The sequence below is a fragment of the Colletotrichum graminicola genome, assembly GCF_000149035.1.
Source record: "Colletotrichum graminicola M1.001 genomic scaffold supercont1.25, whole genome shotgun sequence".
NCBI lineage: Eukaryota > Fungi > Ascomycota > Sordariomycetes > Glomerellales > Glomerellaceae > Colletotrichum > Colletotrichum graminicola.
The window spans coordinates 248,157-274,399 of record NW_007361029.1 but is presented as its reverse complement, the minus strand read 5'-3'; the positions used below and the strand labels follow the sequence as shown (position 1 = coordinate 274,399).

Below are 26,243 nucleotides of genomic sequence, written 5' to 3'. Positions count from 1 at the left end.
ACCACCTTCGACCCATCCCATCTCCTACTGCGATCAGCCTTTACCTCTTCGGGCCCCCCACGAACGGTGCCAACCAATCGCTTGCGGGTGGTTAAATACGTCCTTCTTTTGCCGGCCCTTTTATCCCGACGGCGCCCTTCTCACGAGGCCACATGCGCTGGTCTGCCATAGGTCAGCCAGCTCGACACCCAGCCGCATTTCGCTGGGGCCAGACAGAGCCATGGAACCGATTTCTCGTAGACTAGCGCCTTGGTCACTTCAGGTAAGGCATTTCTTGGGTTTGACTTGCCCAGGCCTTGTTCCGCAATGGCTGAAGCTTACCCAGGCTAGGCTTCTGGGCATCGCGAATGACCCGTACTTTGGGATTTACATTGCCACTCTGGCGAACCCGCAAAGTCGGGTCTCCTGCGAGCCAGAGAAGGTGTTACAAACCAGCGACACTAAGCTTTCCGGCGGCCCATACCGCCTAGGACTTTCAGCATCTGACTTGTCGATGCAAAGAGTGGGTGTCTACTGTGAATTGCTTACTGATGCATAGCAACCCTGGTTGTTGCGGTGCCGTCAGTCTGCCAGGCACTAGGTACAAGCTCGGAGCGGTAAGCGGCTGTCATACGTTGAACTTTCACGGGACGGACCCGCCCTAAGTGAGCTGTAACTGATAATCTGCATCGGCCATCCTTCAATGGATGAACTGGTGGCCAGGAGACACCTGAGGCTAGTACAGCCTTACTACCTATTGCTCGACCTAGGGGTCCTACAGTTAACATCTTCCTGGAACGCCACTATTCTAGGACGTTGCTGAAAGTTTCTGGGACGACGCTTAGGCTGAATTTGCAACCGCCCAAGGGAAACCTTCCAGCCCCCCCCTGCTCTTCGTGCTCGAAAGTTGCAATGTCACGCAAATGGGTGACAAAAGTTTGACATAGCATTTTTTGTGTTGCAAATCACCGGGCCAGGTTATGAATGGCGCGTTGAGCTGTCTGTCTTCCAAAAGCAACAGGGCTCAGTCCACGAATCACTGCACAGCAGCCCTTGCACCCCGTGTCGACGTATGTTCCGGGCCGGGGTGGTGGTCTGCATCTGTGCCGCAAACCAACCAACCCAGTTGGGCTGCCTAGGTCTTTCCGGGGCAATCTACCTATTCTGCATGGCCTCTCCCCGCAGGAGGTCAAGCAGAGAGGGGGAGAGAAAGTGAGAGAGAGAGAGAGGCAGAGAGGCAGAGAGACAGAGAGACAGAGAGACAGAGCGAGAGCGAGAGAGAGAAACAGGCACACAATTTGTCCATGCCGGTGAGCGACCTAGATTCGGTTTGAACGCCAGGCCTTCCTGGAGAGGCTTACGACCCCAGTCACTCTGTCCATTTTTACCCGCTACCGCCAATTCGTCCCGTCGCCGCCGCACCCCTCCCCCAGTCTCAGTCCACCACACCCCCGCCTCCCCAGATACCTTCTTCACGGGGTAAGCACCTCCAAATGGGGTGACAATTTCATCTCTCCGGGGTCAGCAGCCGTGCAGATCAAAAACTAACAATTGGGTGCCTCCTACATCCGATGGTAAGGGACCAGGGGCGAGGGGGGAAAAAGACATATAAATCCACGACGCTGGCCCTGTCTGTTGATCGTTTCTGCCTCTCCCCACCCGCAAGTCGGCCAAGTTAACTTCAATACTCTCCCTGCCAGCCCTTGACACTCTCTCCTGGTCTTTAGGAAGCCAAGCCGTCAGACACCGCTACAATGGCGATCGCTGTCAACGTTGACATCGCGCAGGCCGAAGCACCGCGCTTCGAGAAGGTCTACTGGACCAAGGAGCCCCATCTCCGCAAGCTTTACTTCTCGACCATCTTCCTCATGGTCGCCTCGGCTACGAGCGGTTACGATGGTATGCTCGTCAACACGTCCCAGCAGATGTCGCGGTTTAAGGACTTCTTTGGTGACGGTGTCTCGGACAACAACAAGCTCGGCATCCTCATCAACATGTTCAACATTGGTTCCATCATCTCCTTCTTCATCACTCCTTACGTGGCCGACAACTACGGACGTAAGATGGCCATCGTGGCTGGCTGTTGTTTCATGGTTGTCGGCGGCTGCATTACCGCCTTCTGCAACGGCTGGGGAAGTAAGTGGGACAGAAAACCATGACCTGTGAACCCGAGCAATGGACTGACTTTTGTAGTGTACATCGGCGGTCGTTTTATTCTCGGTTTCGGCAACTCTTTGGCTCAGATGTCGTCGCCCCTGCTCCTGACCGAGATTTGCCATCCTCAACACCGTGGTCCTGTTACTGCCGTTAGTTCCTTTGCCCTCTTACCCAACCAAGCCATCCACGAAGACGGAGAGCAATCTCACAACGTCTCTCGCGAGGCGTTTCAAAGTATACTTGCTGACTTTGTAAACACACTAGATATACAACTGCTTGTGGAACTTGGGCGCGCTCATTGTCTCTTCCATCGGGTGGGGAACCTCTTACGTTGGCAACGACTGGTCCTGGCGGTCCATCACCTTTATTCAGATCGTCCCCTCCGTCGTCCAGCTCGTGGGAATCTGGTGGGTGCCGGAGTCCCCGCGTTATCTCTGCAACAAGGACCGCTCCGAGGAAGCCCTTGCGGTTCTGGCCAAGCACCACGCCGGCGGCGACTACAACAACGCCACTGTTCAGTTCGAGTTCCGCGAGATGAAGGAGACCATTACCATGGAGAGAGACGCGTCGAAGACGACCAGCTACTTGGACTTTCTTAGAACAAAGGGCAACAGGTGGCGTCTCGCCATTGTCATTTCCCTCGGTGTCATCTCCCAGTACTCGGGCAACGCGCTGTTCTCCAACTACATGGACGCCATCTACATAGGAGCGGGCATCACTGAACAGAACCAGAAGCTCGCCATCTCCACCGGCAAGTCGATCCTCGATCTCTCGTGCTCTATCGGAGCCGCCCTGACGGTCGACTACTTTGGTCGTCGCCCTCTGTTCCTCGTGTCTATGAGCGGTATGGTCGCCGCCTTCGTCTTGTGGACCATCACCGGTGCCGTCTACGAGAACTCGGGCGGCTCCAACGCGGGTTCCGGCTACGCCCAGCTGGTCTTCATCTGGATCTTTGGCATCTTCTACGACATTGGGTTTTCCGGTCTGCTCGTCGCTTATGCTCTCGAGGTTCTGCCCTTCCATCTCCGTGCGAAGGGTATGATGATTATGAACATCCCCGTTCAAGCCATTCTGGCCATCGGAAAGTGCGTTGAACCCCCCCCGTGTCCTCTAACCAATTCGATCCCAGCTAACATTCCCCCCCCCCCCCCCTAGCCAAACCAACAAGGTCGCGTGGGACAACCTTCCCAACCACTGGAACTTCATGCTGTTCTACACCCTGTGGGACGCGGTCGAGCTCGTCTTTGTCTACTTCTTCTACGTCGAGACCAAGGGTCCCACACTCGAGGAGATCTCCAAGATCTTTGATGGTGACGCCGCCATTGGCCAGGTCGACGCCGCCCAGCTTGAGAAGGAGATTCAAGCCGATCACCACGAGGAGGACATTAACACGCGGGCTGCGCACAGCGAGAAGACGGCTGCTTGAGGCGTCCTTGACACCACGACGGCCCTCCCCTGCTAACTAGGGGAAAAAAAAAACAAGAAAAAAAAAAAAACAAGCGATATCCAGTTCTCGCACGCCCTTATGTAATGCACCTGTTTGGGTCCTTTCTTGCCTAGTCTGGTGATGGATATAATGAGAGCCCGGCACGTTGGCCGGGCTTAGGCTTGGGGATTGACCATGATACCAGAGGTGTTCGCGACGTATGGTGTGATTTTCCTCCCTCTTTTACCTGTAGAAGGGGATTAGATCCGGCACCTGCGAAGCGTCGCTTTACCGAATACTCTCATTTCAAGTAGCTATTCGATACTCGCATGGCGTCGTCCTTTGGAGGGCGCCCTGCAGCAATACGACGTGTTACTTTTGCGCAAGTGCCTTTGCCAAGCTTCCTGCCGCGAGAATGCCAACCTCAGTGAAGCTTTCTCGCCCCCCCCCCTCATGTTTCACTGTTGGTGCACCAACTCTCCAAGACACTTGAACCCCCACCCCCAACCGTGGTTCACTATTCAGAGTTCGAGACGGCGCTAATGCCGGTGCCCGTATGAGAAAGTGCTATGTAGGGTGTATACAAATTATCCATCCCAATGGGAAGCGGGAGGGGGGAGGGGGACGAGAAGGATTTCGAATTGGGGGGAATTGCTTTTCCTGACAGGGGGGGGTTTTTGCCGGCTTATTGTGTTTGTGTACGGGTGCTACATACGGATACATACTCTATGTTTGTATTTATGCATGTATGTGTGGTCCCTCCCGGGTGGTCGACAGACTTGGCGTGGGACTTGACGGGGGGGGGGGGGGGGTGGTATAAGAGAGAGAGAGAGAGGCGGGCCGCGAGACCGGTGGCTTTTTTGGTTGGTACGTGCGTGATGTGTTTTTTTTTTTCTTCTTTTCAAAAGGCGAGTGGGAGCGAAAGCAGCAGCAGGGGGGGAAGGTGGGGAGAGAGGGAAGTTGGGGAAAGGGCGGCGGCGGGGGTTTACATTCCACAAGCATTGCGGAGAAGAAGCTGGAGAAGGAGGGGGGATGTGCTGGTGCTGGTTTCCTGTGCCGTTCGTTTCCCCCCTCCGCTGCGTCCCGTATTGATTGCGAGGCGTCAGTCAGTCAGTCCGTTCCGTCCGATGGCTCGCGGGCAGTGGGGACGACGCAGGGTGACTTTCTTCTTCTTTTTTTTCTCCCTTTTTTTCTCTCCTTGCTTTTCCCCTTTTGAACGGTATACCTAGGTGCGTTTGCATGCGGAATCTGCACTGCATGGCCTCGGGACCGGGGTGCGTCTCTCGGCGCGGATCACGAGGTTGTTCTATTGTGCGAGTCTGAGGTGACAGGAAATGGGGGGGGGGGATTCCTCGAGCAGCCATGTCTCGCTCTTCTGGGGTTCAATGTCGTACTAGGGTTTTCGTCCCGGGCCTGTCTTGGAGAGCATCGCTCGACATCCGCACAGGAAGGGGGGATGGACGACGGCCCTCGCGCCCGTGACCGTGAGTGATGCGGTGCTACCAGTTCAAAGCGAAATAAACAACTTGATTGATATTCCCGACCCATAACCATCTAATACTTGCTGGCTGGCTGGCTGTCTATTTAATAATCTAGATAATGTTACACCGGGGGGCGATAACCGAATTCTCCCCCCTTTTGCACGCATGGCACATACCGCGCGTCAGACCCCCAACTCGCCACCGACAACCTCGAGAGCCTCGTTGCACAGCGCCAACACGGCTGCATCGCCCGAACTGCCCGCCACTTGCACGGCGCTCACGAGCAACGGGTACAGCCGCAGCAAGTGCTTCCGCCCCTCGCTGTCGACATTGGGCGTGTCCGGGATGGCGTCCGCCTCGGATGTCAGGTCGACGAGCTGCCGCAGCACACAAAGGAGCTCCTTGCGCTGTGAAAGCGGCTGCGGCATGCGGCCCCTCAAGGGCTGGTCCGCGATGTAGGCGCGTATCGTCAGCGCCGCGCGGAGGATGAGGAACGGCGCGGCCGACCGCGCGATCCGCACGTGCAGCGCCTGTGGGGCCTCGGAGAGGTGGGACGCCCCCGACGACCGCGGCGGCGGGAACGCGGGCGTCGGCGGCTGCACGACGATGCGTAGGCTCGCCGCGTCGTAGCTCGATACCAGGGAGAAGAGCTCGTCGACGCAGACGTACGACATGCGCTCGCGCAGCGTCGGGAGCGGGTCCAGCGTGCGCCCCGTGCGCTTCTTGTAGAGGCTCGCGAGGCCGTTGCCCTCCGAGTTGCCTTTGGGGCCGAAGATGAGGGAGGACTCGACCGGCGACGGCGCGTGGATGATGGAGGTGCGGAACAGGCTCTCGGCGTACGACTTGCGCGTCTTGTCCGGGATCGCCTCGGCGCCGAGCGCGGGGATGATGAGCTCGCGGAGCTTGTGGAAGGACGTTATGTCAAACGACTCGTCGTCTGAAAGGTCGGCCGATGTTGGTGCGGCGTTGGTGTCTGCGCTGATGATGCCGTCGGCGATCTCGACAACCATCTGCCATATGCCTTGCAGGGTTGAGCGCGGGACTTTCAGAGCACGGATCTGCGGGAGCGTCGCCTCCAGGACCGCGAGGATCGAGTTCGTGGCAAGCTGCCAGGGCTGGGCTGACTTGGTCACGATGGGGAAGCTGTATTTGAGGACCAGGGGTTTGGAGAGCGCCGAGAGCGCCGCGGAGAAGGCCTCGCTGGCGTATATGTCTGCATCGCTCGCGTTGAGGAGGATGAGCGTCTGCAGAATGGACATGCTCGCCTTGGACATAGCCACGTACGTCCTTCGTTGCGTCGAGCTCTGGGCCTTGGGCGCCTCGTCGCTAAATGCGAGCCGTACGAATTCTGCCACCTGCGAGATCATGGCAGAAGGCACCCCGGCGAGGTCTGTCCGCACCATCTTGATGGCCTTGAGGACTTGGTTTTGAAGTGGCGTGACGTACTCAACATCGTTGACGTAGGCTCCCACGGTGGCCTGTTGCAGGGCCTCACGGAAGAGGGTCAGCATCTGGCGGACCCTGTCGACTGTCAGGTCCTTTTGAACGAGCTGGTACACGTCATGGAACGCGGCGACATAGGCAATGAGGCAGTTCTGGTTGTCCGTCTTCTTTCCGTCACCCTCGTCCAGGGAGACCGGCGTTCCTCGTGACCAGAACTCCCATGCGGTGTTGATGGTGCTGGTGTCAAAAACGGCCATGCCGGGCTCGTGGTCGAGCTCGATGACCTTGCCCAGAGCCTTGTAGGCGGCCGTATTGATGTCCAGGACCTTGAAGTTGAGCAGAGTCACAAAGTGGCCCAAGAGTTCTTGCCACAGCGCGTTGAAAGAGGAATGGGCCGAGAGCGGCTCCATGTAGCTGGCCAAAAGCTCCGAGATGCCATTCAAAACAACGACTGCAGTCTCGTGCCACTCTTTGCGTTCGTGGTGCGTCGAGCCATCGCCGGCAGCGGCTTCAAGCTCTTGTTCAATCGACGACAAAAGCTTGAACACGACAGACTTGACGCAGGTGGCCCAGGCTTCTGGACTCAGTTTATCACCATAGGCATCAAATATCCTCAGCAGGGTCTGGATTGCGCTGTTGCGGAGCTCTAGCCGCCCATCCGCAGTTACGGTGGTCAGTCTCAGTAGCAAAAGCATCCAGAGAGCGGCGTCCGACGCATTGTGTTCCGAGTCCGCGGCCAGGGCTGCCAGGTCAGTTATACTCGAGCCCTGCATCAAGTCGGCGGTGATGGGAAGGGTCTCGGTCTTGCCAGAGAGAAAGTCTGACAGAACCCAGAAGAACGTGACAGTCTGCCAAAGTCAGGTCTATACCAATAGATTAAGGGGGGGGGGAGGGGGTGGAGAACATACCGTGAGCGCAATGTTGAGGTCGTCATCTTGCGAGCAGAATTTGTAAAGGGTATCAACGAGTATAAGAAAGCAGGAATTCGGCAAAGACGCTAAGAAGTCGGAGCAAATAAGTTGAAGAGAATTGAAGGAAGACCGGACAAGCTTCGCCGACCGCGTCATGAGGACGGCTGTCTGGGAGCCCCGACGCTCTCCCGTCGCGAACTTTCTGTTGATGAAAATGGAGCCGATGATCTCGAAAGCAATCTCCCACCCGCTGACGAGCGTCTCGCCGCAGTTCTCGAGGAGACTCTTCAGTCCTTCGAGAATTACCTTGTGGATGTCAACGTCTGTGCCGTGGCTGGCGACTGTGACCTCCCTGTCCTCCCGTTGTAGTGGCAAAAGAGCATCGCGGAGGGCTTCTAACAACAGCAACTGCACGCCCCCGCACTGCTTGCGCTCCATCGTCGCAGCGACATTGGCAGATTCCAGTGCTAGTCTCACTATAATCTCTGCAGCACGGAGCCTTACGGAGGCGTTCATTGAAGACGAGTTGAGGACGTGGATGAGCTCAGACGTCAGTGCTGCCCACCCAGAAACGTCAGGCGGGTACGTCAAGAGACGGTCGATGTTGATCGTGGCGATATCCCCCAACTTGGCTAGGGCGAAATGGTCTTCTTGGTTTGGTCCTGCGGCCGCTGCGGTCGAGATGCTGAGCACTCGGCGGTGCTGGCCAGTGTGGGGTGGCTTAATGCTACCAGAAGCGGGTGATTGCGGCTGGCTGACAGTCTCCGTCTTGGGCTTATCTTCGTCTGTCCTTTCCAGGAGATTGCATACCGCTGTCACCACTTCCCCGAATGCATCGTTGGGGAAGTCTATTGTGCTTTCGATGAGACGGGACGCCGCGGTCTCGACGGCCCGGACTTCGCTGCCAAAGTTGGATAGAAGGGCATTCGCTTCGCCCTCAGCATGGTGGTCTGTCCCTTTCGTTGCAAGAGGTGTCCTCCCAGGAGTCTTACTCGTGGAGAAGAGAACAAAGTCGGCTTGCTGCAGAGTCTCGAGAATGATGCGCCATGAGGGGCCGAGAGTTGGACCAAGAGCAATTCCGAGATTGAGAAGCGCCCTCAAGCATAGAAGGTTACGAGTGTTGAGTGCCATCTGACTTCCTTCGAGTCCTTGTTGTCTTCCCCTGTCGACGGCGGGCGACGATTGGGTCACAAGGCTGTCGACGCTTAGTATCCCTCGCGCGTTACTCAGAATACTGTTTGGTGCTTCTGTGGTCGGCGTAGGCGTCGTCGGCCGGGCGGTCCCGGCATTTAGGCACGCCGTGAATACGTTCGGGGGTACTGCCGCCTTGCCCAGTGTTGTCAAGAATGCGTCTCTAGGCGTGGCCAGCTGGAGTAGCCCGGCAACATGGGCGAACTTTTGGAACGCTCTTACAAGGCTGTGGTAATACTCCGAATCCATTGCAGCGTACAAAAAAGTCGAACATGTGGCCAGCACAGCTGGCCAGCATTCCTCAATGATGGCTGCGCATATCTTGACTTCGTTGTGAAGGGGATGGTCTTCCAAAGCGAGAGGGTTGAGAGGCACTGGGTTCTTCTTGAAAGAAGCCGCTCGTTCCAATGCAATTCGTGATCCATCCGTGCCATCCTGCGGGGGCGCCGAAGAGTCGCGCTCTGGCTCCTGCTTACCGTTCTTCTTGCGGCTGCGGCTATCTCCTGGCACCGTGAGCGGAAGGATAAACTTGGCAAGGCCCTCGGAAAGTGATGAGATGCAGGACAAGGTCAAGCTGTAGATGTAGGTCTCGGGAATCGGCGGTGCCTCAGTTTTGTCAAGTTGGTCAATACAAGGAACCCTTACGCTGCTCCATTGCGTACTAATACCGATATTGGAACCATCCGCATCGACGGTGCCACTGATGATGCCCGTGACGCCGCTAGCCTCGAGCATGGCTTGGTCAGTGGATGATGCGATGCTGGCGTATGGATTCGCCACCGGAATAGTGGACTGATGACCGAGCCCAATGACGGCCGGCTTCTCTGTACTGAGCCGCACAAATGTCGCCGTCAGGTGCTTGAGGACGTCTTTCTCGCCTTCTTTTGCATCGTAGTTGACGAATATCCGTCGAATGAGAGCGTGCTCCGAAAAGATGCCCCGAAACACTTCCAAGCATAGAGCTCGCTTCCATGTTGCCGTTTCCTGGTCTAGTAGGTTGGTTAGGATGTCTAGAGCATCGCCGCTTTCTGATGGAAGAATGTTGATGTGTCGTCTCAATAGCGTATATAAAATCCGGACCAGCCTGACCGTTGTGGCGAAGTTTGGCTTCCCTTTGAGCGCACTGATAATGAAGGGCATGACCCGGATCTGCAGGATATGTGCTTGCTCTTTGTGGGTCGAAAAGACAGCCGCGTGGTTTGTCAGAACAGATTCTATCAGCTCGAGCCCAAACGTTTGCGGAAGTCCAGAGAACCTCAGATACTCGGGACGCTGGTTTTCTGTCATGAGGCACAGGTCGTTGAATATCTTTTGGCTATTAGTCTGACGAACTCCACTGTCGGGATCGAATACCTACTCTGTACGCATCCAGCGCTGCTGCGCGCAGCTCAACTGTGCCGTCGCCGGCCGGCGCCTCGCCAGCGGGAGGCCCCGGGGATGCAGTTTCTGTCTCTTTGTCAGTGACACACTCGAACTTCTTCTAGGTGTGGGATGGATCCATACTGTCTTCAGTGACAACCTTGTCAAATACGGATACTACAAGCTGCTGCAGGGTTGCGGCCGAAGTGTTGTTGACGATGGCATTCTTGCTCGTCTGCAGGATGAAGCAAATGTTCAGCGTAGTGATCAGGAGGTCGCCTTTCAGATCGGCGGCGTAGTTCTGCAGCAACGAAGGTAAAGCCTGAAGGATCTTGAGTTGGACATCCAGACCTGCCGAGGTTGCCTCCCTGAGAGCTTCGAGAACCTGATTCAGCTTCCCTCTAGGGAGAGCGCGGGCAACAATAAGCCTCTGGAGGCAGACAATGGCGATGCCGGTGAACTTTGCATTCTTAGTCCCGCAAGCAACGATGAAGGGATTGACAAAGTTTGGTCTCTGGGCCAGCTCTGGGGCAGAAGTCAGACACGGACGAGTGCTTCATCACGAAAGGTGGACACGAGGGATGATACCATTGGCAGCTTGGGCTTCACTAGCCCCTCTCAGTCCCTTGAGCTCCTCGAGAGACTTCTCGGCCGCCTGTATTGAGAAGTTTTAGCATGTCAATGGCAAGGTTGAGAAGATAGGCTGCTTACCTGTCTGAGGTCATTGTGTTTCCGCTTGCTTTCTTGGATGAGATTCGTTAGCTCCGTAGCTAGGAGCTGGGTCGTCATTCTGTCACAAGTGGCCTCTCGGGCAGTCCATCGTCGAGCTGGGATGCTTCAGGTAATAGGAGGTGGGCACAAGAAATCGTACGCGTTGTGAAATGGCAGTGTGAGCGAATCGCAAACTGTTGAGGAAATAGGAATGCTGTGGGTGTTGATAGAACATGAACAGAGCAAGGGAGCTGCCGACTAGACAACTTCACCGCGCAGCTCACCCATAGCACCCGATCGAGGTGAGCTGTCCACCTTGCATGATGACTAAGGCAACACCGCTGGAAGTACCCTCACCGCTTTCCCCGAACGGAGCAACAGTCTTCACCGCCTGGAAGATGCCCCGCGTTGGCTTGTGCACCTAATTACACAAGTACCTGCCTATAGGTACCTACCCACCTACCTAGGCACCTACTTAGGTACCTAGCAGGTAAGGTGTCAAGCCTCTCCAGCGCCTCCAGGCACTGGGCTGCTGCTGTATTACACTGGTCGAACCCCGCTGTATTTGTAAACCGATCGCTGCTTGCCCGCTTGCGGCTGGCTACCTTACTCATTGGACGTTAGGTAAGAACCCTCCGGCCAGTCCCTCCCACTTCGCAGCCCCTCCATCTTGGACATCCACAACCTCCCGTTACCTCACCCCCCACCGCAACCAACCTCAACTCTGCTCGATATCTACAAACGACGCGAGAAATCATGGGCGCAAAGGTTCCGCGCAACTTTAGACTCCTCGAGGAGCTCGAGAAGGGCGAAAAAGGTCTTGGAGCAGGTACGTGAAGCCCCCCCCCCCCCCCCGGCGCCTAACGCAAGCAAGCCCAAGCCCCCCCACGCATCCCGACTAACGATCCCAATTGCAGAGGCTTGCTCCTACGGCCTGAACGATGCCGAGGACCTCTTGATGTCCGACTGGAACGGCACCATTCTGGGTCCCCCTCACGTTAGTACTTCGGCCCACCATGAAGCCTCTGGCTCTATCTCTTGCGCGAATGGTCACTGACAGACTCCATGGTGCAGAGTGTCCACGAGAACCGAATCTACTCCCTCAAGATGCACTGCGGACCTAACTACCCCGATGAGCCCCCCACGATACAGTTTGTCAGCCAGGTCAACCTGCCCTGCGTCAACTCTCGCAACGGCGTTGTCGACCACAAGCAGCTGCCATGCTTGGCTAACTGGAAGAGGGAGAACACCATGGAGACCATCTTGATTGAGCTCAGAAGGTACGTCGGTACATGCGCCTGGCTACGCGCTGTGTCGCCCGACAACACGGATTAGGCGAAGCTGACTGTTTGATTCCTAGATACATGGCGGCCCCGGCGAACAAAAAGATTCCCCAGCCTCCCGAGGGCTCGACGTACCAGTAACCTATTTTCATGATTCCCCAATATGCTCGAAAAAGGACATAGGAGGAACAGGCGGGCATGATTCTTGGTACAAGTAGTATGGCTCAATGATTACGACTTTCCCTTCAAACCATGATTGTTTTCTTGATCCATGCTGTCGGATCGTGCACGAAAGCAAGTATCTTATCCGAAACTTACTGAAATGGACAGCAAAAAAACATCAGGGCGGCGGCACAGTCCGTTGGAAGGAGTCTATAAAGGCTGTGATTATAGATCTCGACACCTTCTGGACCCAACTTCTTTCTTTCTACATGCCGACTGACTCTCTGATAACCTTGACATTGCACTTATGCGGGTCAACTTTCGCAGCCGCCATTCATTGATGAAACCTTGCCTGTCTTAATCGACCGATGGGACCGGAAATCATGCTAGTGTGTGAGGTGACGTACATACAGCACCTGGGCTCATGAACTAGGCTCTACTTCTACCCATTTGACCCAAACTTTGAGTGTGTTGCAAAGATAGCAGGTACGCGCCATATCGATGTTCGAACAAACATGTTCTAAAGCTTTCGGTTGTATGGATGAGCTGCCAATGCAAGGCCGCGTGGATAGCAAGTAGACACCTATGTAACTATATCCAGCATCTTGGACCACGGAGCGAGAACCACCTGGTGGGCCTCGGCCTCGGTCGTTGCCGTCGGCTAAATGTCGGCAGGCAGCTGCCGCCTCTGTCATCCCAGGCTTTTTTTTTTTCTCCATTGAACGACCCACGCATCCTTACTACCTTATTACGCGAGAGCTGTTCCCCGGGAGCTTACAACTCAGACTGATCCACGCACTTCCAACGTATGCCAATGCAGCAGCAAACATGGCTTCGGCGGTAACCAAGGCCGCCCTCTTCCCGCCTCTGCGACGAGCTCTCGTCCAGTCGCGCGGTTTCCAGACCAGCACCAAGAGCCTACTGCCCTCGGCTTTCGGCGTTGGCTCCAGCATTCCCCCGTCCTACTTCCAGAAGGCGTCGCTCCCCGCCAACACCATCATCCGCTTCGTTCCGCAGCAGACAGCATGGATTGTCGAGCGCATGGGCAAGTTCAATCGCATTCTCGAACCCGGTCTGGCCATCCTGGTTCCCTTCATCGACCGCATCTCCTACGTCAAGTCGCTCAAGGAAAACGCCCTCGAGATCCCCAGTCAGAGCGCCATCACGGCCGACAACGTCACCCTTGAGCTCGACGGTGTCCTGTACACCAGAGTTTTCGATGCCTACAAGGCCAGGTATGTTGACGCAGCCAGAACCTGTGGCTCCGTCGCTCATGAAACGGCAGACTGACTTGTTGTTAGCTACGGAGTCGAAGATGCCGAATACGCCATCTCGCAACTGGCGCAAACCACGATGCGATCCGAGATCGGCCAGCTGACCCTCGACCACGTCCTCAAGGAGCGCGCAGCTCTCAACACCAACATCACCGCCGCCATCAACGAGGCTGCACAAGCCTGGGGTGTTACCTGCCTGCGTTACGAGATCCGGGATATCCACGCGCCTGCCGGCGTCGTCGAGGCCATGCACCGCCAGGTCACCGCTGAGCGCTCCAAGCGAGCCGAGATTCTCGACTCCGAGGGTCAGCGGCAGTCGGCCATCAACATCGCCGAGGGTAAGAAGCAGAGCGTCATTCTCGCTTCCGAGGCCATGCGTTCCGAGCAGATCAACCGAGCGTCCGGTGAAGCTGAGGCTATTCTCATGAAGGCCAAGGCTACAGCGGCCGGAATCGACGCCATCGCCAAGAGCATCGCCAACGGCGAGGAGGCGGCACAGGGCGCCGTCAGCTTGTCCGTCGCCGAGAAGTACGTCGACGCATTTGCCAAGCTGGCCAAGGAGAGTACGGCGGTCGTTGTCCCCGGAAACGTTGGCGACATTGGAGGCATGATTGCGACAGGCCTGAGCGTCTACGGCAAGGTGGGCGAGGCGCAGGCCAGGACAATGGCAAAGCAGATTGCCAAGGGCTCGGAAGGGGAGCCCACTGACGATGCGCCCAAGGGGCCCAAGGAGCTGAAGGAGTCGGTGCTTGAGAGCTTCGACGAGGCTGCGGGCAACAAGTAATTCAGGAGGACGATGCTATGGCGTTGATGGACACTACGCGTAGAAGGATCAGGATGTGACAATATGTACTAGTATTACCAACTCGACACAAAAAGACGGGACGATGAGCGCCCATACACAGGCTTGAATTGACAATGTCCAAACACGCCTGTCCTGGGAAAAGCCACTTGTTCCTTCACCACAGCAGACCAGGCAGAGTGCCTCAGTGGACGCGACAAGAGGGAGGGCAGTAACATTGGTCAATGAATTTTATTGACAATTGAGACGAGGTAAGGGGTGAAAGGAGAGAGGCAGCTGGATCCTGTGTCAGGAGCCTCATCCGTTGATAAACCAACCAACTCCGTTGATACCTCCTCTTCACGTTGTCCTCCTTTGCTGAAGAACCGCTTTCCTCATAGCTCATCGATTGCTTCTAGCATTGTATGCTCCCGCCGTCTCCAGAAAGCATTTCACTTCCGCCCAAGCATGCAGCGTGATACTATTACAGAATGTCACTTTGAACGAAATGACTGGGCGTTGTGCCAGCAAACCCTCGCGTATTGCGGGCTTGTGGGTGGGAAAAGAGGAAGACAAAACAAGAAGAGAAAAAAGAAAAGAAGAAAGAAAAAAAAAGAAAAGAAAGAAATAAAATTGAATCAAAGATCCAGCCTTCCCGCTTTGTCCCGTCCTGAGAACAATTAAACACGCCGCCGCCGTTGCCGTAACCCAAGAGACTCCCTGTCTCTTATATCCGTGCGGGCTGTTTGTACAAGGTCTGTTTATTGACAAAGAAAATCGGTCATATGCATTGGGGTATCATGAAGCGATAGATATTGTTTGAATCGTCCCCCCCCCCTCCCCCGGGCCCCCCTCCATCGGGTGGGCCTTTCAACCGTCGTGTCCCCAGGAAGCGGCCTCGACCCCAGAGTTGCCGACAGCGCTCAGCCTGACGGCCTTCCTCTTCGCCAGCCCCCTGGTGGTGAAGCCCAGGGCGTCTTCGGGCGAGACGGGCGAGTCCGGCCTCGGGACGCCGCCGAACCGGACGACGTCGCCGTCGACCCCCGCCACCGCCCGGCCTCGCTCCTTGACCGGGGCGTGCTCGCCCCTCGGTCTCGACGGGAACGGCTCGTGTCCGTTCCGCTCCCCCGTCCTCAGCATCCGCCCGCGGTCCTTGCTGGGCGCGCCTTGTCGGGCGTCGCGGCCCCGGAAGAACGACGCGTCGCCCAACGGCTCGTCTTCGGTCTCGCTGCCGTTGTCGAAGTCCATGTAGTCGCTCAGGTCCGGGGTGGGCTCGGACAAGTCCATCGAGCCGACGTGGCCCACCGGCCGGTCCAGGTAGAGCGGGACGCGCTCGCGCTTAGCCTCGACCGGCGTTGCTTCCTGGACCGGCACCATCTTCCTCGCGCCGGTGGCCCGGGACAGCATCCTCGACGATGACCGCGGGCCAGGCTCAGCATGACGGGAGCTGCTGCGCTGATGGCTCTTGTCCGGGGCCGTCGACTCCGGACGGCTGCCGGAGGAGCGCGACCCGGCCCTGATGGTGCTGGCGGAGTTGGCAGACGTCTGGTGGCGGAGCGTCTGGGGCGGCTCGGGCCAGTTGATCTCGGTGATGGTCGTCTGCGAAGAGTTCCGTTGGTGGCGGTGCGGAGACGCACTCCTCACCTCCTCGTCGTACTCGGCCAGGATCGTCTCGCGCATCCGCGCCCGCTTCATCCTGAGGGCGGCGAGCAGCATCTCCTCCTGCCGCGTAACGGCCATGAACCGAGCGTCCGTCGTTCTGGGGCTGTCCGCGGGGGGCTCTGATGCGATGGAGGCCTTGGCCGACGTCGGGCTCATCGGCGGGGTCGGTTGATCGACGGAGCGAGTGGGCGTTGACTTTGTGGAAAGCACGCGCTGTGGCTGCTCCACGCGGACGGGTTGCCTGTGGAACTCGGTCGGGGGAGGGACAGAGCTGGCGCGGGTCTCGTGAACGCCGTAGGCCGGACGCATCGGACGGTCCCCTGTAGAGTTGGTCGTGGACGAGTTAGCCGAGTTCCGCGACAGCCGGCCCGATGCAGCCGGGGGCCTGTACGTCGTGGCCGGCAAAGAGCTCATCCGAGGAGGGTAGACGACCGGGGGCTGGCCCAAGGGTGGCTTGCTCGGGATGGCCAAGTACTCGCCGGGCTGGGAGAAGCTGGCGTGCTTCGTCGACCTCCTCGAGCTGTGCCCCACGGATGATGCATCCCGGGAATGAGCCGACCTCACCGACGACGAGGGGTCCAGGCTGCCGGCGTCGCTGCTCCGGGACCCCCCGGTAAATTTCGAGACCGAGTCCGTGAAAGCGTCGTCCTCTGAGTCCGACGACAGCGACAGCACGCTCTTTTCCGCCAGATCGGACTCATTGATACTCTGGCTCGTCCGCTTGGACGCCCTAGAAGTCTTGGTGTAACGACTCGAGACGCTCGACGCGCAGTCTCGGTCGGCCTGCCCCGTGGGTTTGGGCGGCTCTGGCGATACGCTGCGATGGATCTGGTACGCAGAAGATGCCCCCTCATGCCGGATTGGTGGCCTTGGAGCGTTCCTCTTCTGATCCGGTATTTGTCTGGCCTTGTCCAGGGACGGGTCCGATGCCGCCAAAGGATCGTCGTGACCGAGGACGCGGTCGAATGACATCTGCTCGTAGTTCTCGTACAGGTTGGGGAGCGTGCTGATATCATTAGCGCCCCTGCGGCTGCTCGACCCCGTCCTCGGGCGGCCAGTCATAGATTTTAAGCTGTCGAGCGTGCTTCTCCTCACCAGTTTCCGCTCGGCCCTCGGCGGGATCGGCGCTGGCGGCGGCATCTTCGACTCGTCACCGTCTCGTTGAGATTCGTTCTTGCTTCGGAAGCTGTGATGCTTATGTAGGGAGAACAAGGGAGCCAGGTCCAACCGGCTCGGCCGCTTCGTGAGCTTCGGGCCCGACGACACCATGTGGTTCGATTCCTTTCCTTCGATGTCGAGGACGGCGTTCGCTTTCTGGGGTAGCCCTTTGGCCATTGCGGAGGACGAGGTTTGTTGGGATATTGAAAGCGGCATCTTGGACTTGTCGTACCATGAAGTAATGGTCGAATTCGAGCCCCGTCGGGTCAGACTCGAGGTTTCGGTGAACTCCCGGTAGTCTGCGGTGTTGAGTTGCGAAAACCGGTTGGCCAGGTACGCCGGCACGATCTCAGACTCCTGCTCCCATTGCGTGGTGTTCCTGCGGCTGTTGCCGCCGCCGCCGCCGCCGCCGCCGCCGCCGTCGTCGTGGCGCGGGCCCCGGCTCCTCTCGCTCGTGTTGAAAGTCGCCGTGCTCTCGGACACGCAGACGCTGATGCCCGATGTGGTGGACGCAGTGTCCCATTGCCGCGGCGCGTCGATGTTGATCTCGGCGATACCCAGGATCTTTTGCGCCTTGGACATTGGCCCCGAAAACAATCGGGCCAAATGTCTCTTTCTGTTTCCGTCCCGGAACGGGGAATGTGAATTTGGACGTGCGGCCCATATCGACGAGCGGACGATGTCAAAAGACGGGCACTACTATGGTCGGTCAGCTAAGCCATTCGAGAGGCTCGCCATCTGGAGTGCGGTGCATAGAAAAATGAAATGAAATGAAATCATATAAAGCCGCTCTTCATCCTCCCGGATGGGTGGCCCGGCGATCATGGAGCGGCAGAGCTCGTAGTGGTGTGGGAGGGAGAGGAGGGACTACCTTGTCCAAGCAGGTTGACAACCCGCGTTATCGATGCATACGATTTCGGTGGGGGAGGGAAGCAAGCAGGCGACAAAACTCCATTCGTGGGTGATGTTTTTCAAAGTTTCCCGTTCGCGGATTTGGCTATCGATGTACCGTCCGGAGTCGTGCGCCGCGAAGCCTTCGTGTTGGTCGCACAGCAGATGGAAAAGAGTGCCAGTCTTCCCAACCGGCTTTCCCTCTGGCAGTAACACGCAGTAATGAGATAACGGCGCGGCATACGAAAAAACACCAAAGTGTGGTTTGGGATACGAGCCAAGACTCCTGTTTGCGTTTCCACTGGTATGATTTTCAGATCGGTCCGGTCCAAGCAGACTCTCTACCAGTTATCCGAATATGCTGGTCCTCGGCGCGTCGAACATGAGACTTGGAAGCGAGAGAAGGAAAAGGAAGAATCCGGTTCGGGGTGCGTCGACCACCTCGGGACATGGGCGATGAGAGGGAACAACGACGATGATATGCGTGACAGCACCAGTGGGACAAAAGTGGTTTTACTAGCCAGCTTGACGTGCGCGACAGCTTGCGATGGCCACCTGAACCTTACATCTCACGCCCTCTACTCTAAAGTCCTCCACCTCTGGCCCGACGCATCCCCCTCGTTAGCCGGGGTTGCCTGACTTACAGGTGATGAGGGTGGGAAGCCGTCAAGATTCTACATGGGTGGTGGCGGTCCACCGCACGCCATCCATGCAAGCCACACGAGACTGGTGGGAATGCCAGACAGAGAGGGAGCAAGGTCGGTCGGTCAGACAAGACTGGCGCGAACACACCCCTCCCCCAACGCCCCAGCGAACGCAATGGCTCTCGCTTTCCTCGCCCTCCCTCTTTCTCTCTTCCCCCTTCGCCCTTCGGGGGCTAAGGCAGGGGTTATCGACGGCCGGAAACAACCCCCTGAACTAGGAACTTTGATATTGGAAAAGAAGAAAGCAAGAGCTCCGTACTGCAGTACCTAGCCATAAAGGGTTGTAGTCTTCTTTGTCCGTGTACGAACGGACCATATAGTACGGCACCACACCATAGGGGATGGACGGTACACTATGGTGCAACCAACATGACGGACAAGAACAAAGAAATGCCGAGAGACTGCATTGAGGGCGACAACACTTCCCGTGTTCTTTCGTATCAAAATTGGCATCAGGAAAGCCAAGCAGGCTATGGTATGTCGAAACCCGTCCTGTCTCCTTGCCCCTATCTCCCAGCCGAAGATCACGAGAATCACTTCATGCTTTGGAACGGGATGAATGATCTATCATCTATCTCTACGGGTAATTGCCGGGGCCTGCCCCCTGAGAGAGGGAGGAGTATGGAAGAGCCTCTCGCTCTTCTTGCTGCTACGGGCGAAGGCACTCACCCACCGCCTCGCTCGCATGGGAGATGATCGGCAGTGCCGTTCAACCCAAAGGCCCTGGCCTCACAACCAAAGGGGTTAATAATCGTTGTATAACCTACGGGCGCTTTGGACCTCTCCGGCACCTCCAATTTGCATACGGTACGGATAGTTCGTCTCTACATTCGCGGGAGTGTGTGCGGGCCGGCTGACAGCATAGCGGCAGTTGTTGACAATACCTAGCCACCCTAAAGCTTACACAGCCATGACAGCGGACGATTTGTGCCCAGGCCAACCCGGGTTGACCAGTTCGTGGCTTAGACAGCTTTGCTGCCTCGTCGCCTCGGTGGTTTCGCAACCACGGGCTACAACTGTTAGACCCGTGGCCCGCCTGGCGGCCAGCGTAATGTCTCGCCCATCCGCTCCTGTCCTGCCGTTGTCTCAGAGTTCCCCAGCACGCGAAAGACCTGTCGGCCTATCTCGAACCCTGTATCTTCAGTAGTGAGCAGAGATTATCTTCTGAAACGGCCTGATGCGGGACAGTCAAGTTTTTAGGGCCGTCTACTTACCGTTTGAGGGACAGGGGAACAGAGAAACACGCACACACCCACAGAGAGAGCGAGAGAGAGAGAGAGAGAAATGTGGCTTGTGCTAGCTGAGAGAAGTCCAGGGGGGGCACAGCAACCCCCGTGTGTATGCTGCAAGCGGTTTTGCCCCTGTTCCTCGCAGTCTACTACAGCTTCGTTGGCATTGTTTACGCCCGAGTACGAACCTCCCAGGCCATGGCTGTGCCTATGTGATTGTTTGTTTGTTTCTTTCTTTCTTCATTTACTTCTTGATTCCCATGTCTACAAGCGCAACCGGCCTGGGCTTTCAAAATGCTCATGCTACTGTGTCCTGCTTCGCTTCGTTCCCTCCCTTTCCGCACCCAGCAAGCGAGACACTAGTGAGAGAGAGGAGAATCCACATGTAGAGTGGCTCAAAATGCCCCTGAACCTAGTCGGCCATGATCCCGTCCGTACAAACCCTGGAAGGTCTCGGCGTAACGGGGCCACGCCATTGGTTTGCACATGCGTTCAGCGCCCACTTTGGAAGTTACCGCTTTTCTCTCCCTCTCCGCCTCCCCATATTGACTCTTACATAGTACAGCCCTGGCATGGGAGCGACGTGGCTTAGCATGTGGTGTTGCTACGAATACATACCTAGTACTCCATAGTGTAGGAGAGACACTACGGGACCCTTGCCGCTAGCGTCTATTCTCATAAGGCACTCTTCCTATAAGACTCGTTCACGCTAGATCCTGCGGGTGGAAAAGCAAACAAGGCCCACAGCGACTCGGCGGCCAACAGCACTTGACTAGAGAACATTCTTGCGTTGTTCTCTGCGACAATCCATGACTCGTGAAGGATGGCCAATGACACTTGACAACAAGCGGTACGGCCATGGTAGAATTGAGGAATGGAAGGGGACAAGAGAGGAAACAGCACGCAGAGGGAACACCGGCACTTTCTTCCCGTGGTGGTGGCAAGCAGCCGGTTTCGTCCACACTGAAGCGTTTCTTATGTGTGTGTGTGTAGTCTATGTGGGCTGGCCCATATCGTCGGGTCTTCCGTGCGAACGAGCCTCCTTCTGCAAACCTCTGTAGTTCCGTGAGAAGAGCCGAGTTTACTGGCTTTGACGCTACCTTGGACATTGGCTTGTTGGTTGCCTTTAGACGGACACGGGCTCCGCGGCAAGGCAAAGGGAGTATGTTCCTAGCCCTCAGACCCCTTCAACCCGACCAACGAGTGAATACATATTGACCACGGACTCAACAAATGAAAAGCGACGATCAGCTTCATCCATTTTTTCGATATTGTATTGGGCTTCCCCGCAATAAGACCACGGATGGTCGACGATGGTCGTGCAGTAAGGACCGAATCGGGTTGGCTTCCTCGTCAATAGTCGGGGCCGGTCGCCGTAGTACAAGTGAAGGATGACGACTTGGCTTGTTCTTCTTTCTCTCATTCCCTCTTCGCCCGCTCTAGCTCAGCTCAATAGAGTAAGATGATCGCGGTCGGCGGGCCTGGATCACTCGACCCTGAATCAGCACCGACATATTCTCTCGACCACCCTCGCTCTGGAACTCAGCAGCGCACGCAAACGGCGTAAGTGTACGAAAACACAGTAGCCAACCCCCACTCTTCACAGGCTATCACTCCATTTTGGATGATTTATTCGATTGACTTGGCGTCCGTGTGTGCATCCTTCCGGGGCTGGACAAGTCAACTCAGTCGAGGGTGATCCCGGCTTCACCCCCGAGTCAACAGTGCTGCTGCTTTTTGGCCCATATCTAACTGCTTTCAGCAACAGCATCCATACGAAGAAAAGACCAAATGGTAAAACCACTCGGCCTAAGTAGCAGTGCTCCCAAGTCACACAAGGAACCCTCTAGCAAACGCTAAATTCTGCCGGGGAAACAAAAAGCGAACGCCGCGTGCCGTATCTTTCCACACGTGTCACGCCAAAACGCGTCATCGTACAGTAACGTAACTCTAGCTACAAAGCCGATCATATGCCGGTGAACACCACGACTGAACTATTTCTCCCTAATCCGGAATGTCAATCAAGGGTTTCAATGGTCTGCGAGCCCCGAGAGACCTCACAGCTGGGCCGCCGCCGCCGCCGCCGCCCCCCCTAGTGCATGACATTTCGCTTCAGTCGATTGCTCGCCGACGGTGAGATTAAGGATCAAAAGACGCCAAGGCCGTGGGCCAGGGATCAGTCGACCACATGATTGAAGATGGTGGGGGCCTGTTGCGAGCAAACCCCTGGCAATGCCACCCAAGAGTTTTCGTCCGTGGTCCGCTTCGACTCTCGGCGGGAGGGAAGTTGAAGTACTTTACCGTGACAATGGCCGAGGGCTGGACGCATTGGATGTATATGAGGCCAACCCGTCCGGTGATTCGGCGCCGATTCTATCAACCACCGTGTCAAGTGCATCAACGTGCTGACCGCGGCAACCCAGAATGCGTCCCGGTCACTAGAGGCGGCCCAAGCGAGAGACGGATCGGCTGTCAGGTTAGGCTTGTCAGGCACAGCCGCTTGCCTAAACATGGCTTTATCATGTCTCTCCTTGTGAACGCACGGCCAAGGTAACATGTGCCTCTCTCGGCACATGGCGTCCAGTGCCCATATTGTACTCCGTATACGCCGTTTGTATGTAGTGTTGCGACGAATTTGTGCAGATCCGTACGCTCACCGGGGGGTGCCTAGTAGTCCAGCATGCTGATCCGAACCACTGGCTAGCCGGACTGTCCAGCTAGACATGAGAAAGAAAGAGAGACAGGGAGAGAAGCGCAATCGTCACCGGGTAAGGTCCCGGAGACACGGCCGCTGACCCCCCTCCTCACAAAGTCTTTATGGCATCTTCTCCAGATATCACAACGACGGCACGATACTGACCATCCAGTCGAACTAATAGAGAGGCACGACATGTGTAACTACTGCGCAGCATGCGTAGCAGAGCAGAACATGGCCCGGCCACGAGACATGGTTCGGACAACGTGCCCCTCGGGGGTAAACGGCAAAATCAAAACAGTACAGAGTATCCGTAAAATGCCAAAGATTGCTGGGGCTTTGGCCGCGACTCTGGCCCTGGACTCCATTAACAAAGTGACCCTCCTCTTTCACGCGCCATGGCCTGCCTCGAAGAGGAAAGTAGGCGATCAGATCCTTGCCCCGCTGCCGCTAATCAAGATCTGTCCATGACTGTCGACCCAATGGAATACCTACTTACCCATTTCGTCACCCTGCCTGTCGTCCGCTCGCCAATATTGATGCAACGCCATCCGTGCCGCCCCGAATCGGCAGCGGTAGTGGATGTCGCAATCTGTCTTGCATGGAGATGCTCCAGACGACAGTAAACAGCGGTAGTCAACGGCCAGGTTCGAAGATCTGAAAATGGCTGGGCGGGGGAGGAGGGGGAGGGGGAGGAGGGTGAAGGATTTCAATCTCTTGTTCCTCGATTCTGTGGTTCCCTCGCGTCACTTTCTTTTCTTGGAAGCTAAGCCTAACGGACAATGGCTACCCAAGCACGGATACGACGACATCAAACCGCCTACCTCTCTTGCTCCGGAGCTGACATCCTTTGGGCCATGGGAACCGGTTTCCTCCCTCTAACGGACTCCTTTCCCGTCGCCCAACGCTAATACTCCCTAGGAGCGAGTATTTGCATATGCTTGTTGTTACAAAAAGCAGAAAGGGACAGAGGTTAAGATAAACATCGGTTCCAAGACCTTGCCAGGCTGACTCGTTGCCGGAGGCCCAGATCGCCCCCTCCTTCACACAGGTTGACAAGTCATCTGACCGCATCTCACTCGAAATCGGGCTATGATCCCCTTCGGCTCTCTAATTCCCTTCAGCTGGTGTGGCATGCGTACCATCGGCTATGGGTGCGGTCTTGAAAGATTCGGAGACCCATTGTGCCCGTTGTGAAAGATTCCACCACACTCGATCGGGCATATCTCGCTTGACTGAACCCCTCTCCTCTCCCTCTGATGGGACTTTTTCAAACCATATACCGCTGGCATCTCGAAACAGCTAACGCAAGGCGCCCGCCGCTGCGTCGGACGCGTCGGCAGGCAAACTGCGCCAACGTTACATTGATGCGTCCGACTGGCCTCTCGATCAGCAAGAAGCTAACGTAACAATCCCCGTCGTGTTTGTATGGTGGCTGCGCCGCCCCCGCTCTCGATTTCACACCTGCATGTTCGCGCCGCAGGAGATCTCGCCCGATGGCTGGTACCACGCCGAGCCCGCTGTTCCGGCGACTGTCAGACTGCGGAACCGCCGGCTTGCACACTTGGCCGCCCGCACCTCCCTATTACGATGAGCAGACAGGCTAAGCAAGCGGCTTTTGCGTCTTCCGGTGAAAATCTCGAAATATTAGCTCAAAGGGCCCCGCTCGTAGTGTTCCAGTTGGCGGGGTAAAGACATCGCATGGGAGAATCATCGCGGGGTTGAAGGTATGACGCGAGTGCAGCTTGGTGAGGGAATAGACGGCTCGGGGTAATAGGGCCCGGGTAACTCGTGTTCAGCTGCCTCCAGAACTGCTTCTTCTCGGTTTTGGCATTTTCATGTCAGTTAAGGTTCTAACTCGACGGCGAAGCAGACACATAGTTACTGCCTGATACGCTCCCAGACCGAAGGGAGGACGGTAGTGATACTCTTTGAGGCCTCATTCAGGATACCCAGCTCGGCATGCACACTCCTGTGCGCTGCCTAGCTATCCCCTTCCATGTGCTGATTCGAGTGGATCTGATTGCGAATGTTTCCTGCTCGAGGATGAAAGCAAGCTTCCCCTGGCCAGCGACTGAGTCGTGCTGATAATCGGAGAGAACCGCGCATCAAGCGGGCTACGCGGTTTTCTCTTCTTGTCTTAATACACTGGCTCTATTGCAGGCCGTTGATGACATATTAACTTATTAAGCATGAAAACAGAACATCCCTGAATCCATGATTAAGGTTTCCATGGGTGTCCCCGACATCGATGGCGACTGAGTCTGTCTTCTTCGTACCCTCTTACTTGTCATTCCCCGATACTGTTTTGCTGCCCACCCGAGTGTGTTTGTCAGCAGTGAATCCTTCTTTGTCTTTCAGAAAATTGAGGGCGGAGCTTCGTTATGAATCTCGACGTTTTGATGGGCGACGTTCAAGTCGGCCGGCTTTGGCATGTTTCCCATTAGGCTGGCTGCGATGAGTGTGTTAAGCTGCTCGTGTAAGCATGTTGAATGCATTGTCGTAAAGCTATTCACCTCTATCGATATAGGATGAGACCGGGAAGACCGGGTTCCGGGTCTAATAGATAAGAGCGCGTGGCTACGTTCAGGCTGTGGGTTGTGATGCCCTGTCAGCAACAAATCAGATCTGCTTCTTTTCCGTCATTATCATTGTTATTATTAAATTCATCGTCAATCCGAAAGACTACTTAATTTTTCTACGGCTTTTAGACAGAGACCCGGTCTCGCCTTGTCATACATGAGAAGTTATGTAGAAACCCCTAAGCCATTACAATGTGCTAGGAATTGATTCAAAGAGACATCCACTCCTGTAACTATACGAAGACTTCAGATAACGCAAACCCAAGGGCTGACGATGATATCAACGCATCAACGGCCGAGTGCTATGGAGACATCAGCGAGCAGGGCTCCGAAGTCAGAAAGGTTCCCCTCGGCTTCGATCATGCATTCGATGAGACTTGGAGCGATTATGGAAATGAGTACATAACCTTCTGTAGAAAAAGAGGATGTAGAACAATGGTGATACAAATGAGAACTATAGGAATAGTCAAGCAAACAATAGTTGGTTCCAGGACATCATAATGTGTACAAGATTTCACACATCGAGTTTGCATTGGGGTGACTCGACCACCGCAGTTTCCAGCTTACGCCGCATTTTCCTACACCGAGGCCGACTCCCCAGATCGACAACCCGTAGCCATAGAGTTCGAAGAGACCTTCACCATAGCGACTGAGAACCTTTTCAAGGTTTTATCTATCTTTTCAAAGTGTCCGCTGTCTAATGATTATGTTCCAATCTGTCAAGAAAACGTAACAGAAGAGACGATATCAGTTCGCCCCTGATGAGTCGCGTTTTCATATCCTCCTATCAGGTAGCTGACTACTCCTGAGAGAGAACACCAACTAATGGCTTGTGATTCAAAAGGCGTTTCTTGGTGACCAACATTGTTTTGATGTAAAAGATGAATCAACTTATCCCAGATACCCCCTTTCCCAGAAGTCATATCGCAGCTCCGTTGGATCCCTATAATCTATTTGGAAACACCCCGTTTTAGCAAGGCTTGGGTACTGAAGGACATCTTCAACCCAAGATCTGCTACAACCCCCAGTGATTATATGCTCTACGGGTAAGCGGCATCTCTTTCCTTCCTCGACCATGCATCGGCAAGTATGTCTTATTATGCGCTACACTCAAACTGTAGCGGTATATACTACATGTGCGTTACACCGAGATGCAAAACCTTT

The 26,243-nt window shown here is 55.9% G+C and overlaps 5 protein-coding genes across 5 annotated transcripts; 3 read left to right on the top strand and 2 right to left on the bottom strand.

The window, feature by feature from the left end:
• Positions 1-1,733: 1,733 nt before the first annotated feature.
• GLRG_06571 (uncharacterized protein) lies at positions 1,734-3,562 on the top strand (the record flags this gene model as incomplete). Its single annotated transcript, XM_008097256.1, has 4 exons — positions 1,734-2,115; positions 2,173-2,285; positions 2,401-3,221; positions 3,292-3,562. The coding sequence occupies 4 exons, from the start codon at positions 1,734-1,736 to the stop codon at positions 3,560-3,562; spliced, it is 1,587 nt and encodes a 528-aa protein (XP_008095447.1).
• A 1,663-nt stretch (positions 3,563-5,225) lies between these two features.
• GLRG_06570 (endosomal peripheral membrane protein) lies at positions 5,226-10,736 on the bottom strand (the record flags this gene model as incomplete). The annotated part of the gene is made up of 6 exons (XM_008097255.1): positions 5,226-7,334; positions 7,395-9,896; positions 9,946-10,034; positions 10,092-10,472; positions 10,536-10,602; positions 10,659-10,736. 6 exons carry the CDS (start codon positions 10,734-10,736, stop codon positions 5,226-5,228), a joined length of 5,226 nt encoding a protein of 1,741 aa, XP_008095446.1.
• Positions 10,737-11,414: 678 nt separating this feature from the next.
• Positions 11,415-12,082, top strand: GLRG_06569 (ubiquitin-conjugating enzyme; the record flags this gene model as incomplete). The annotated part of the gene is made up of 4 exons (XM_008097254.1): positions 11,415-11,487; positions 11,576-11,655; positions 11,733-11,938; positions 12,019-12,082. The coding sequence occupies 4 exons, from the start codon at positions 11,415-11,417 to the stop codon at positions 12,080-12,082; spliced, it is 423 nt and encodes a 140-aa protein (XP_008095445.1).
• Positions 12,083-12,931: 849 nt separating this feature from the next.
• GLRG_06568 (SPFH domain/Band 7 family protein) lies at positions 12,932-14,161 on the top strand (the record flags this gene model as incomplete). The annotated part of the gene is made up of 2 exons (XM_008097253.1): positions 12,932-13,338; positions 13,405-14,161. 2 exons carry the CDS (start codon positions 12,932-12,934, stop codon positions 14,159-14,161), a joined length of 1,164 nt encoding a protein of 387 aa, XP_008095444.1.
• An 867-nt stretch (positions 14,162-15,028) lies between these two features.
• Positions 15,029-17,560, bottom strand: GLRG_06567 (uncharacterized protein; the record flags this gene model as incomplete). The annotated part of the gene is made up of 1 exon (XM_008097252.1): positions 15,029-17,560. One exon carries the CDS (start codon positions 17,558-17,560, stop codon positions 15,029-15,031), a length of 2,532 nt encoding a protein of 843 aa, XP_008095443.1.
• Positions 17,561-26,243: the final 8,683 nt, after the last annotated feature.